General features: G+C 41.3%; 1 protein-coding gene across 2 annotated transcripts in view; it reads right to left on the bottom strand.

Annotated features, from left to right (window-relative positions):
- Positions 1-5660: 5660 nt before the first annotated feature.
- Positions 5661-15557, bottom strand: part of slc39a6 (solute carrier family 39 member 6) — a 164886-nt gene continuing 154989 nt past the window's right edge. For both annotated transcript variants that reach the window (XM_090181750.1, XM_021612640.3), the window contains exons 8-12: positions 12750-12834; positions 11806-12201; positions 11290-11370; positions 10581-10771; positions 5661-7173 (exon numbers count right to left, since the gene is read on the bottom strand). In XM_090181750.1, the coding sequence (XP_090037876.1) occupies positions 7021-7173; positions 10581-10771; positions 11290-11370; positions 11806-12201; positions 12750-12834 (906 nt within the window). In that variant the 3' untranslated portion in view covers positions 5661-7020. The remainder of the gene's footprint in view (positions 7174-10580; positions 10772-11289; positions 11371-11805; positions 12202-12749; positions 12835-15557) is intronic.

Here is a 15557-nt window from a genome sequence, read left to right as displayed (position 1 = left end):
AACAACTAACCACTGCCATAAGTTTTGTCAATTAGAGAGCAGGTGTTCAAAAGCGTTTTGTGCGATCAGTGTACGCTAGTGCTGATGTTACAGTTGGAACGCTGTAACGTTGCTGTAAAGCCCTTTGTGACTTGACCAAGGCTGTCCTGATTAACGTGAGACAATATTTTTCTAATGGAAAAAGTTTTCTATGGATTTCTAATTAATATTCCCTTTTGTCAATAACAGCTTCTACACATCATGGCAACATGCTTGATTAAAAAAAATCTTTAAACATGTCTTTATACTTTATAGAGGTTATGATGTTGCCCATCAGTTTTCATATTATGCCAATATGTCAACGTTATCAATTAGAAAGATGGTGCTGTTCAGAATGACAAGTTCATAACTGTTAATTTTCACAGGACTCTCCTAATGCTACGTTGAACGAGCACCATGGACGAAGAAGGGGGAGGAAAACAGATAGTTAAAGGCTAAAAAAAAGACCCAGATGCAGTTCGAATAACAGACATTTTTTTATATAAGCAGGGGTCAGGCAAAGGACAGGTTAAGGGCAGGCAGGGGTCGGTAGTTCAGGGCAGAGTCCGTAAGGTACAGAGTGACAGGCAGAGGTCAGTAATCCAGGGCAGTGGATAAAGGTACAGAATGGCAGGCAGGCAGAATGATCAAAACCTAGAAAACAGGGGCTCAAGGAAACAGGAGTACGAAAAAAAAACACTGGTAGGCTTGACAATACAAACTGGCAACAGACAAACAGTGAACACAGGTATAAATGCACAGGGGATAATGGGGAAGATGGGCGACACCTGGAGGTGGGTGGATACAAGCACAAAGACAGGTGAAACAGATCAGGTTGTGACAGATAGCTTCTCTTTACCACACCTTCACCAAGTCATCCAATGTTTGCTTTATGAATAACGGCTGCATCTTTTAAAATAAATAAATCATTATTTTTAAAAATGAATGCTAGATGTGAGTAATTTAGCAGGTCTGTAGTAGCATTTATTGTTTTTAAATGTTTATTAAATATATAAATATATGTTTGCTAAAATGATGAATGTTTTGAATTGTTACATTGCACATGCTGAAACAGTCTCATTAGTTTTGGGCTAAACTATGATCTGTAAAAGTCTACTACCCTTTTTAAAAAGTTGTTGAGAGAAATTAGCACTCGTCAACCTCAGACTTGTATTAAGTATGCGTATAAAGTGGTCTTGAGTGCTGAAAACCTAAACTAAAACGTAATTGACCTGGAAAGATGGTCGACAAACACAGACGCCCTTGTAAAGTACTGTGTGAGTTGTTTCTTGTTGAATATGTAATATGTAATATAAAACATTATGTTTAATTACTGTATATTATAGTTAAACAAAATGTTTTATATACACTGAGTTTACAAAACATCAAGAACACCTGCTCTTTCCATGACATACCAGGTGAAAGCTTTGAACCCTTATTGATGTCACTTGTTAAATCCACTTCAATCAGTGTAGATGAAGGGGAGGATACAGGTTTAAGAAGGATAATTTAAGCCTTGAGACAATTGAGACATGGACTGTGTATGTGTGCCAATCAGAGGGTGAATGGGCAAGACAATAGATTTAAGTGCCTTTGAACGGGGTATGATACTAGGTGCCAGGGCCACCGGTTTGTGCCAAAAACTGCAACGCTGCTGAGTTTTCACGCTCAACAGTTTCCCGTGTGTATGAAGAATGGTCCACCACCCAAAGGACATCCAGCCAACTTGACTCAACTGTGGAAAGCATTGTAGTCAATAAGGGCCAGAATCCCTGTGGAACACTATCGACAACTTGTAGGTATTCATGACCCGACAAATGTAGGTTATTCTGAGGGCAAAAGGGGGTGCAACTCAATATTAAGATGGTGTTCCTAATGTTTTGTGCACTCACTGTATGTCCTTGTCCGTATAGCCTTTCCCGGCTAACCGTTTGTTTAATTTAAACCACATTGTTCCATAATGCTATCAAATAAACCTGTTCACTGTACCAGTAGTATGCAAACATTGGGTGGCACAGAAAGAAAGGAAAATGTTGTGAGTGGTAAAACAGTTTGTGGTACTATGTAGGGTATAGCAATATTTCAATTAATAATGTTACTACAGATTGCTAGCTCTATCCATGCTTTTCCTGAACATGTCTATCGGATATTATAGCTAGCTAGTATATTCCAAAAGTATGGAAGGCTGCTTATGTGCTGCCACTCCATAAGGGTGGGCACGCTAGTATTCTTGATAATTATCGTCCCATTTCTAGGCTCTCTTGTCTAGCTAAGATTCTTTAATATTTGGTAAATGTACAATTTTGTTGTGAAACTTAATATTAGGAAGGGGTTGCTAATGTTTGGTGTACTCAGTGTATATGCTTCAAACTACAGATCTAAAGGCAGTGAAGTGGTAAACATACTGGCATAAAAAGGCAAAAAGCATTAAAGAGAAAATACTTTTACACACATCACACTTCATGGTTGTCTCCATGCTGCTGTGCTGCTTGTTTCTACTTGGCTACCTGTCAAACGTTTTTTTTTTTTTACTAATAACCGTTTAATCAAACTCTGCATTTAATAAATTTACTAACATCTTAGTTTTGTTCTTGTGCTACTTTTTTCATTAAACTTTTTCACCCTGGACGCTTTGTGTGGACATGTTCTACAGTCCCCACACCCGGACTATTTTCTCAATGCTTCTGGAAAGAAATGTCTGCATGCTCGTCCGGTGTCGCTCATTCAGCCGAACAGAAACTTTCAACTGGTTCTCCCCATTAAGCAGCGAGTCGGAGTCCTAGACATCTCAGGTCTCTCCTCCACCCGTTACGGGGTCTGAGACACCGAAGCTTCCCATCATTAGCTCTGATAAATTGAAACCCTAGTCATTGGTGACCCCATTACCCGCAATATTAGACTTAAAGAGAATCATCCAGCGATCATACACTGTTTACCAGGGGGCAGGGCTACCGACATTAAGGCTAATCTGAAGATGGTGCTGGCTAAGGCTAAAACTGCAGAGTGTAGAGTATATGGATATTGTTATCCACGTCGGCACCAACGATGTTATGTTAGGATGAACAGTCAGAGGACACCAAGCGCAACATAGCTTCAGCGTGTAAATTAGCTTGAAAGATGTGTCGTTATCGAATAATTGTCTCTGGCTCCCTCCCAGTTAGGGAGAGTGATGAGCTCTACAGCAGTCTCACAACTCGATCGCTGGTTGAAAATTGTTTTCTACCCCTCCCAAAAGATAGAATTTGTAGATATTTGGCCCTCTTTCTGGGACTCACTGGCCTTCATAGGTTGCACATCCGTCACTGGGTCGCGTTGTGCTGTTGTCAAGCCGCACTCTGCCGGCAGCGCCATAGTGGTGCCAAGAAGTCGTGATAGATAGAGGCTAACAACTGTTTTGTCTAAATGACACTATAGTGGCCTGGAAATATGATGACATTGCTGAAGTGGCAAATGTTTAGTAGGAAACAACTTAACAATTACGATCATGTCGTCAAATGGATGGTAGAACATATTGCATCCAACATGAAATCAAAAATAGCTAGCTAGCAATACTAAGGTCAACTGTTAAAATCCTGTGGTATTCCCTCTATCTTAACTAGCCTAGATAATGTTATACTGCTAAAATCAATATGGCAATATCAAAATGAGGACAAAAGTTTATACTAATTATTTGCCTCCTTTTGCAATGGCATTGTATGTCCAAGCCAATTTTGATTAAATCAGAGCTCATTGACAATGTATTGAGTAGAATGTTGAAGCAGTCGGGTATATGCTTCCCAGATGGGGTCTTACCGTTACTTGTTCTTACAAATAGCCATAGCGATCCCCAACGAGAGTAGCTCATTTTATTGTATCATTCATATAGCTTGCAAGCTAGCAGTTTGCTATGCTAGAAATTATATAATAATGATTCTTACTCTTCTTGGTTGTGAAGGTAATGTAACGTTAGCTAGCTAGTTGGCTATGCTAGAAATTATATAATCACGATTCGTAATGTTTCTCCATGTCCTCTTCTTGGTTGTGAAGGTAATGTAACGTTATCTATGCTAGAAATTATATAATCATGATTATTACTCGTTTCTCTGTGTCCTCTTCTTGGTTGTGAAGGTAATGTAACGTTAGCTAGCTAGTTGGCTATGCTAGAAATTATAGTGTAACGACCCTGGGTTTATAAGCACGGAAATCGACTCTGCCGCATGAGCATAATTTTGCTGCACACTCGATAGTGCGCCGGACCTAAGGCTAGAAGGTTGCGGGTTTGAAACCTGCTCCCTGCTGTTTCATTACAATATAATCATCATTCTTAATGTTTCTCCATGTCCTATTCTTGGTTGTGAAGGTAATGTAACATTAGTTAGCTATGCTAGAAAGTATATAATAATGATTCTTACTCTTCTTGGTTGTGAAGGTAATGTAACGTTAGCTAGCTAGTTGGCTATGCTAGAAATTATATAATCACGATTCGTAATGTTTCTCCATGTCCTCTTCTGGTTGTGAAGGTAATGTAACGTTATCTATGCTAGAAATTATATAATCATGATTATTACTCGTTTCTCTGTGTCCTCTTCTTGGTTGTGAAGGTAATGTAACGTTAGCTAGCTAGTTGGCTATGCTAGAAATTATAGTGTAACGACCCTGGGTTTATAAGCACGGAAATCGACTCTGCCGCATGAGCATAATTTTGCTGCACACTCGATAGTGCGCCGGACCTAAGGCTAGAAGGTTGCGGGTTTGAAACCTGCTCCCTGCTGTTTCATTACAATATAATCATGATTCTTAATGTTTCTCCATTTCCTCTTCTTGGTTGTGAAGGTAATGTAACGTTAGCTATGATATAATTTTCTTTCTCCGTGTGCTCTTCTTGGTTGTGAAGGTAATGGAACGTTAGCTAGCGACCAAACAGGCACTCCATGGGGGTCTAAAATATGAAGTAAACGCTTTTGCTTGAAGTCTGAACATGAATGATAAGAAAGAGGGTAACAAACAATACGTTACCCTACCTATGAGGATGTTAAAATGCTTGTTCAACTTATCAGTTGTATGAAGTAGCACCTACAATTCAAGTAGCTCATGTTGTATTTCAACAAGATACAATGACTTGATATGGTAGTGTTTACCTTACCAATACACACACCACCTGCTACCGGCAAATGGATTTAGAATGGTCATTTGACCACTGGATGGCAAACTCACATTTCTCTGGCAGCAATTGTCAGTGGTAGGCTTGGGCGATATACCAGGATATTCCAAATACCGACGGTGTGATTAAAAGTACAAGACATCTAAGATGTGTCAAATAAATTATATCCAGCTCAGGGCTCCAGCTAATGCATTTGTTTTGCTAACTTAAAAGATAGCTAAACTCGTAACACATTTCTTTTGGAAGCAAAGTGTCAAGATCAAGCTTCTTGGTTACAGCAGACATTCAAATTGTTTTGTGTAGTGTCCCCCCCCCCCCAGTATGAAAATCTGAATACTGCCCAACCCTATTCAGTGGTACTGTCAATTGAGTTCAATGTCAGAGGACCTGCCCGAGCAGCATAACTACTTTCAAGTTCCAGATCAAAAGTATTTTCAATGTTCACGTTACATTCTTGTGGGTGCAGTCATACTCTACTTATCCAGTGAGGCCAAAGAGGGGGTGGTAGGCAATAACTTTTATTTTCTTCTGGAATGTAAAGTAACACATATTACATCCAAAGCTGCCTGACGTACACAACAGTAAAATAATGGCACACAAACAAACAGGTTCTCTTCATGATATACCTCTTCCTAAACAGTGTGAAACGGATGAAAACATACATTTTTCCTAACCAAACCTTTGGTTATCTTCTCAATACACAGCGAGATGAGATATTGGCACGATAACTTAAAAACATAATACCACTTTGAGTGGCTTCATTCTGAACAGACATAGATCACACATTCATCATAGGACCTTTGAAAGAAGTTACCACTATAATCACTTAGTATTTATGTATCAGATTGATTGCTATCTATCTAGTCCCATGACTGGATATCCTACTGACACTGGCTAAATTAACAAACTTAGGGATAGAGATGGAGCCTTTTTTCTCTAATGGACTACTTTCATGGGAGAAAATGCTCCACACAGTGTTACTTGTGAGATACTGTACCTCTGAAATAGCTCTGCAAATCAAGGCTAATTTACAACACATTTACAACCAAGTGTTACCTCTGTGGACAATGTAACAGACTTAAAAGACTGATCTAAGTTCATTTAAATCGGGCATTTAAAGACTTGGTGCACTATTACCAAGGAGGTGGGATAGGTTGGGATTAAAACAGGCTCAAGCCGACTGGCACTTACAATGTTTAAAGTCACAACCTGTGGTACAGTGCCCTGAAATTGGGCATGGAGCCTCTTTGCCCAATCAATGAGCTTTCACTTGACCCTTGTGGATTTTAAATAAACACAAGATTTAAAGGATTGGCCCTTGTTCTGACGCCCACAAACAAAGCTTGTCCTTTCCAAACACCCAGTCAACAAAACAGTCCTCCATTTTGTTTTTTTACTGTAAATCTTGACCAGAAATAAAACATGAAGCACACTGAGGGAAGACAGACAACTATGCAACAAAGGTTTGACAGACATAAAAAACACATACAGAATACGTGCCAATTGACATTTTGCAACAGGTGAACCTTGACCAAAAAGAAATGTTCACACTATTCATTTCTTTTTCACTTCTTGGAGGAGATGAGAGGGAAAGACACAGTAATGGCTGACTCGTGATGTGGCCACTCGGCAGGTGAGACACAAGGCGCTTGGTCCTGTCAGTTTGAGGAGTGTTTCTTAACACTGCTGGTTTTCCAAGGATGCCTGTGAATGTAGGCTTACAATCGAACTTAAGGCTACATTCTGTTCTAATCAACTAACCATGTTCGATTAATCTATTCCTTCTCCCAGTACCAAGTTCGGTTTGGATTCAAACCTGCAAACACAGGGGTCCTTGGAGACCAGGTTTGAGATCCATCAGTTTAGAGGTCTATTTCCAGCTGGATTTTGTGTTCAAAGATTGCGATGAGCAACATGATGCAGAAGCCCAACAGGATGCCTGCGTTCTGGAGCAGGAAGAAGCCGCAGTGGCTGAAGCCGTGGTCCCCAGCATCGTTGTGGAGCATCTCCGGGACCTGTAAAACGTCAAACACTGGTTTGTACTGAATGGAAGTTCTGGGAAAGCAGCTTCTAATTCAAGGCATATAATCAAGTAAACAGGCCAAGCCTGCATCCCCATTCTCCACCCTTCCGCTAAATATGCAATTTTACACTTTCTTGAAAGGATTTAACAAAATGGTGGAAATGCTCTCCAACCAATAATTACACCAACCCTTTTGCTTTTAAATGCATGATGGATGCTTTATCAAATTTATATTGACATTGCGATATTGACATGTGCAATATCCATATCACAAGAGATCCATACTTTTACTATATTTTGAAATGCCACTAAACCGCTTGTAATGTAAATTTGTGGTAACAGAAGCCTCCAATCACAGACGCACCTTAAATGTATTCCTGGTCGAGAAATTGCTCTTATGCAGCTTTGGAAGACATCACATGCATTCAACATGGCCACAAGAGGTCAGACTTGAGGGGACTTAGCTGGGCTGTACAACAGCTGCCTGTGACAGCCCAGTCAGTCCCTACCTGCTTCTCTCACGGAGTGTGTGTGTGTGTGTGTGTGTGTGTGTGAGAAGAGGCCATATGGTTCAGAGGGCCACTTATCAGCAAGCTAAGCAAAAGGCTAAGCAAAAAGCTAAGCAACAGTACAATTCTGTTTGCCTTGATGGGATGGGTATTTTTTGACAAGTCCTGCTGAACCAGCATAACAGATGGTAATGACTGTTGGTAAAAAAAAAAAACTCAATGTTGCTCTGTTGGTGGGAGGACAACAGACTACTGCTAAAAACAGTTGCGTGGCCTGAAAATTAGGGGTGTAACAGTTCACCAACCCCATGTTTCGGTACATATTGCCGTTTTGGGTTCATGGTCTCCTTTTAGCAGGAAAATGAAATGTCAGTTACAAACTAAAATTTAGTACAGTAGGAAATTGCAAAGTGTTGGTATTCCTGATTCCATACATTGTCACGAGACATAATCAGAAACACCAACAACAATAAAAACACGATTACTCATCAACAACACTAAAATAAAGTGCAATATGCGTGTGAAATCAATATGTAAACATGGCTTAGACATTGTATGCTATAATGTTTTCTTACAAACAGAAAAATATGCTCACTTGTGTGACTTTCATAAAGGGTGTGTAGCACAGTACTTAATTTCCCACTCCGGTATGTGATGTTAGTGCCTTCGGAAAGTATTCAGACCCCTAGACTTTTTCCACATTTTGTTACAGCCTTATTCTAAAATGTTGTAAATAGTATTTTCCCCTCAATCTACACAAAATACCCCATAATGACAAAGCAAAACAGGCTTAGAAATGTTTGCAATTTTTTTGTTGCTAAAAACTGAAAAAAATCACATTGACATAAGTCTTCGGACCCTTTACTCAGTACTTTGTTGAAGCACCTTTGGCAGCCTCGAGATTACAGCCTCAAGTCTTTTTGGGTATGACGCTACAAGCTTGACACACCTGCATTTGGGGAGTTTCTCCCATTCTTCTCTGCAGATCCTCTCAAGCTCTGTCAGGTTTGATGGGGAGTGTCGCTGCACAGCTATTTTCAGGTCTCTCCAGAGATGCTAGATTGGGTTCAAGTCCAGGCTCTGGCTGGACCACTCAAGGACATTCAGAGACTACTCCGGCAATGTCTTGGCTGTGTGCTTAGGGTTGTTGTCCTATTGGAAGGTGAACCTTTATCCCAGTCTGAGGTCCTGTCTTCTGGAGCAGGTTTTCATCAAGGAGCCCTCTGTACTTTGCGCCATTCATCTTTCCCTCGATCCTGACTGACTCCCAGTCCCTGCCGCGGAAAAACATCCCCACAGCATGATGCTGCCACCACCGTGCTTCACCGTAGGGATGGCGCCAGGTTTCCTCCAGATGTGATGCATGGCGAGTTCAATATTGGTTAGACCAGAGAATCTTCTTTCACATCGTCTGCAAGTCTTTAGGTGCCTTTTGGTAAACCCCAAGCAAGCTGTCATGTGCCTTTTTACTGAGGAGTGGCTTCTGTCTGGGGAGACGAAGTTGTGCTATTTTTCACTGGTGGTAGGAATGTGTAAACATGAGGTGTTGGCTGCTGAATGGGCTATTCTCGTTGAGCATCGGCAACATACTCTCTGTCCATCATCACCATTGTAATCTACTGGGAAGCCAAAATGTTCCCAAACTGGACATAATGAGGATGGAGAATCCTCCAGGTTTATCAACCCCACCATTCACCATCGTACATAACTAGTCAGTGGTGTAAAGTGCTTAAGTAAAAATACTTTAAAGTACAACTTTTTATAAATTTATTTAACTAGGCAAGTCAGTTAAGAACAAATTCTTATTTACAACCCACTGTTCCCCGGTAGGCCATCATTAACTGCCTTGTTCAGGGGCAGAACGACACATTTTTACCTCGTCAGCTCAGGGATTCGATCCAGCAACCTTTCGGTTACTGGCCCAATGCTCTTAGGCACCCTGTTGCCCCAATATATCTGTAGTTTATTATTTATATTTTTGTCAACTTTTGCTTTTACTTCCCTACAGTCCTAGAGAAAATACTTGTACTTTTTACAACAAACATTTTCTGACACCCAAAAGTACTCGTTACATTTTTAATGCTTAGCAGGACAGAAAATGGTCCAATTAACACACTTATCAAGATAACATCCCTGGTCATTCCTACTGCCTCTGATCTGGCAGACTCAAACACAAATGCTTAGTTTGTCTGAGTGTACACCAGGCTATCCGTAAATAAATAAAAAACAGACAATTGTGCCATCTAGTCTGCGTAATTTAAGGAATTTGAAATGATTCTTACTTTTTATCTTGATATTTAAGTATATTTTTTACAGTTACATTTACCTTTCTATTGTTGTTTTTTATATTTAAAACCCAAATACTTTTACTCAAGTAGTATTTCACTGGGTGACTTTCACTTGAGACCTTATTAATAGAAAATGAATCTTTACTTTTACTTAAGTATGCCAGTTAGGTACTTTTTCCACCACTGTAACTAGTTCCCGGCTGCGCCTTACAAAAAAATAAAGTTTGAAACGCAGCAATTAAGATCCACATTTTCATTATGTGAGCATAGGCTCTAGTTGTTTTAACGGAATAGCCCGAAATGTTTGTTTTTTCAGCTCCGATTTACTCGAGGCACACAACGCAGTGTATATCTATAGCCTATAGACCTAAAGTTTTTATTAAAAATAATTTATGTACAGAGGTCCCTATATGAACAGTTCGGTACGAATATGTACCGTTACACCCTACTGAATATGACTATGGCCTGTGCAAAACACTGAAAAAGTATGGCCAAATAATGCTATCATTTACAAAGCTACACCATCTTCATTACAATGTCCTTTCAAGAACCTGCGAGTACACAGACATGCATGTTAATAATGTTCAAATCATGGGACTTACCATGTCCACCAGGGCAACATACATGAAGAGCCCGGCGGTGAGGGCGAAGATCCACATGCAGATGTTGTCAGCGTAGTGCCCAATGAGGATGCCCGTGATCATGCCCAGGTACGCCATCATGGCAGACAGCATGTTGTAGAGAATGGCCTGTCGCACTGTCATGCCAGCCTTCAACAGCACAGCGAAGTCACCTAAGGGGGAGGAAGGATGCAAGGCTTTAGGACACATGGACCGGAGAAAAAGATGCAACAATTCAATGAGCAGCGCACTAGGCAGTGTTATTTTCTAGATTCCTTTAGCAGCGGCACTGCACCAATGTTAAATTGTTGCCAAACCGCAAAAATATGGAAGATGGAAAAATATTTCTGAATAGGCACACTTTCAAGATGCTAAAGTTGTCCACATTTATGAAGACAATCCCATAGTAGCAAACTTGTCTATTGGTCAGCTTGTCGTTGTGCGTTCTGAGATAACAAAACATTCCTTGAAGTGCTTTCAAATTGCAAGTGCTACTGCCACAGGGAGAGAAACATGCAAAAGCCCAGTCATTGCACAACATTTTGATGCAATTGGGGAAAACCACACCTTTGAAAGCAGTTTTGACAGCTACTGTTTAAAAAAAAGAGAGGGGGTGTTCATTCAACATCAAAAGTGTCCGCCTCAAGTTAAAATGACAGCTGTAAGTATTGGCTAGGCTGTTTCGTCTTACCCAGCTCGTGAGGCAGTTCATGGCAGAACACGGCTACCGACGTACTGAGGCCACTGGACAGCCCTTCCGTGAACGCCGCCCCTGTCATAAGTCATTAAGAAACATGAAATAACCCTTGAGCAAGACCGTTAACCCAAAAACAACAACTGCTCCCCGGGCTCTGATGATGTGGACGTTGATTAAGGCAGCCCCCCGCACCTCTCTGACACAGAGGGATTGCGTTAAATGTGGAAGACATTTATGTTGCATGCATTCAGTTGTGCAACTGACTAGGTATCCCCTTTACAAAAACGTTAAGAAATAAAGTTTCTGTACAGCACTTTGAGATATCAGCTGATGTAAGAAGGGCTATATAAATACATTTGATTGATTCTGTAATAGCGCAAACTAATTTCTCTCCTCGTCAATTTATTTAGGTCATCCTCAAATAGCTGAAAAGAAAAACAAAACCTTAAACAGCATTATCAACCTGACGCTTTCCCCTTGTATTGAGGCCAAGTTAAAACGTGAACCCACCGATGGCCAGGCCGTCACTGAAGTTGTGCAGCCCGTCGCCCATGATAACCATCCAGGCCAGCGTGGCCACACCCGCCTGCTGGAAGTGCTGTTCCGAGTACGAATGCGAGTGGCTGTGTGGATGGTGGTTCTGAGAGTGGTGGTGGTGCAGGATGTGATGGTATTCGTGGTGGTGGTGGTGCAGGTTGTCTGCCTCGCCCACCGTGTCGTGGAAGTGGGAGTGACACTTGTTCTCACAGTCCCCTGCTGTGTAGGTGGCAGCAGCCGAGCCCGACATGGAGGCGTAGCCCTCGGGTGAGGTGGCGGGCGCCAGCATTACCTCCTCCTCCTCACTGACCCGGTGGAGCCCATCGCTGTGGTGGTCGCTGAAGTTGCCACCTCCGTTAGTATTCACATCTTTGGGGGAAATGGACACGACAGAAGGCAGGGTTAATTGTTTTGTGTGTTTTTTTAAAGAGTGGGAATTCTCACTAATTTCTGTATTTTTCATGTTTATTGGAAAGAGACAGCGAGAGAAACAAAGTTAGGTGGACAGTGTGTGTTAGAAATTGTATGGGTCGGATTCGAACTCACAAACACTAGCATCAATGTGCTCCGAAAGTAATTGCTAAACCACAACACATGGTCGTTTAAAATGTTAATCCTTTGGTCTTTTTGTCTGGGTTCCGACGCAAGGACAATGTCTTACTGGTGAAATTAACCTTTGAGCCAAATCTGGCACATGCATTACATAAATGCTGATTAATGTACATTATCCCTGTCAAATAGACGTCATAAAAATAAAGTAAGTAAAAGTTGGTTGCATGCATTGTCAATAAATGTTAGGATTATAAAACTAGGAAGTCAAACTTTGTCTCTGCATCTGTGTTTTAACACACTGAGACAGAGTGAATGTCACATTGTTAAATGTCTCCACAACCCTCGACGATCTCTTTCAGATTGACCTTCAATTGGCTTTAGGTCATTCTCCTCCAGGCCCGGTAGTTTCTCAGGATCCACCTTGTCATCATTCTGGTCATATTTCTTCACCTGTTTGGTTAATATGAGATTAATAGTGGTAAGAACAAAGATAATCATCACATTTATGTAACTGCAGATCACAACATACATGAAATGAAAATAAGAAATACAAGATGCTGAATGATGGAACCATGTAGTTGCAACGGTATTTCCCCTAGGATTGTTTTCAGCAGTGGTGAAAAGGGTGAGGGGGCATTGCTACTAGCATAAGAGCAATGAGAAGCTAGCTGCTCCCATTCATTGAATTGACTATCCATTTAAAATGTAGTCTCGGCAGAAATACTGTACACACACACGTCTTGTATAACTAACCTTGTGGGGACACACAATTCAGTCCCATTCAAAATCCTATTTTACCTAACCCCAACCCTAGCTCCTAACCCTAAACCCCCTAGAAATAGCATTTCACGGTGTGGAGACTAACAAAAGTTCCCCAGTTTGTAAAACGAGTATAGTACCACAAGTATAGTTAAAACACACAAACATTAAGAACACCTTCCTAATATTGAGTTGCACCCTTGGAACAGCCTCTACAATAGCCCGTTAAAGGGCACTTCAATCTTTTGTCTAGTAGCCCTTTTACCCTCTGAATGGCACACATAGACAAGCCATGTCTCAATTGTCTAAAGGCTTAACAATCCTTCATTAACCTGTCTCCTCCACCTCATCTATACCAGTGGCTCCCAAACTTTTTATAGAGTTTGAGAGTCTGTCTTAAATCATTTTCCACACAGTCTGTGCCTGGATTTAGTTCATGCAAGTGAGGGCCGAGAATCCACTCTCACATAGGTAGTGGTTGCAAAGGGCATCAGTGTCTTAACAGCATGATTTACCAAGGCAGGATACTCTGAGCGCAGCCCAATCCAGAAATCTGGCAGTGGCTTCTGATTAAATTCAATTTTCACAGAACCGCTTGTTGCAATTTCAATGAGGCTCTCTTGTTCAGATATAGGTAAGTGTACTGGAGGCAGAGCATGAAAGGGATAATGAATCCAGTTGTGTCATACTTTTCAGGAAAGTACCTGCGTAATTGCGCACCCAACTCACTCAGGTGCGTCGCTATATATCACATTTAACATTGTCCATAAGCTTGAGTTCATTTGCACACAAAAGTATCATACAATGCTGGAAAGACCTGTGTGTTGTTGTTAATGCAGACAGAGAAGAGCTCCAACTTCTTAAATCAGCCTCAACTTTGTCCCGCACAGAGTCCCTGTAATCCTAGATTCAGCTCATTCAGGCGAGAAAAAACATCACCCAGATAGGCCAGTCATGTGAGAAACTCGTCATCATGCAAGCGATCAGACAAGTGAAAATTATGGTCAGTAAAGAAATCTTTAAGCCCGTCTCTCAATATATATATATATTTTTTTTTTTTATGTCAATACCTTGCCCCTTGATGACCAGTGCACTTCTGTATGTTGTAAAAGCGTTACATGGTCACTGCCCATATCATTGCAAAGAGCAGAAAATACAGTTCAGGGGCCTTGCTTTACTAAAGTGAACCATTTTTCACTGTGTCCAAAACGTCTTTCAAGCGGTGAGGCATTCCCCTGGCAGCAAGAGCCTCTCGGTGGATACTGCAGTGTACCCAAGTGGCGCCGGGAGCAACTGCTTGCATGCGTGTTACCACGCCACTATGTCTCCCTGTCATTACAGATCCATAGAGATACCAACATGAGCAGCAGCAGCTACATTTGGCTAAATATGGACCGTTTGTGGAATTATCGAGAATCACATTTTTATTTGGGGTACTCCCAACGGCATCACGTATCCCCGTTTGGGAATATCTGATCGACACTGATTCAAGGGCATTTAATAAAGACACATCAGTAATCGATCATTGCTTACATACACCTAGTTGACTGTGCCTTTAAAGAGCTTGGAAAATTCCAGAAAATTATGTCATGGCTATAGAAGCTTCTGATAGGCTAATTGACATAATTTGAGTCAATTGGAGGTGTACCTGTGGATGTATTTCAAGGCCTACCTTCAAACTCAGTGCCTCTTTGCTTGACATCATGGGAAAATCAAACGAAATCAGCCAAGACCTCAGAAAAACAAGTCTAGACCTCCACAAGTCTGGTTCATCCTTGGGCGCAATTTCCAAACGCCTGAAGGTACGACGTTCATCTGTACAAACAATAGTACGCAAGTATAAACACCTTGGGACCACGCAGCCGTCATACCGCTCAGGAAGGAGACGCGTTCTGTCTCCTAGAGATGAATGTACTTTGGTGTGAAAAGGTGCAAATCAATCCCAGAACAAGCAGCAAAGGACCTTGTGAAGACGCTGGAGGAAACAGGTACAAAAGTATCTATATCCGCATAATCTGAAAGGCCACTCTGCAAGAAAGAATCCACTGCTCCAAAACCGCCATAAAAAAGCCAGACTACGGTTTTCAACTGCACATGGGGACAAAGATTGTACTTTTTGGAGAAATGTCCTCTGGTCTGATGAAACAAAAATAGAACTGTTTGGCCATAATTACCATCGTTATGTTTGGAGGAAAAAGGGGCAGGCTTGCAAGCCGAAGAACACCATCCCAACCGTGAAGCACGGGGGTGGCAGCATCATGTTGTGGGGGTGCTTTGCTGCAGGAGGGACTGGTGCACTTCACAAAATAAGTGGCATCATGAGGTAGGAAAATACTTCCAAAGTTGTGGCAAAATGGCTTAAGGACAACAAAGTCAAGGTATTGGAGTGGCCATCACAAAGCCCTGACCTCAAT

This window comes from Oncorhynchus mykiss, chromosome 8 (assembly GCF_057628025.1).
Source record: "Oncorhynchus mykiss isolate SJ-2025 chromosome 8, ASM5762802v1, whole genome shotgun sequence".
Lineage (NCBI taxonomy): Eukaryota > Metazoa > Chordata > Actinopteri > Salmoniformes > Salmonidae > Oncorhynchus > Oncorhynchus mykiss.
Note: the sequence above shows the minus strand (reverse complement) of the source record. Positions and strands in the feature narration are given on the sequence as shown.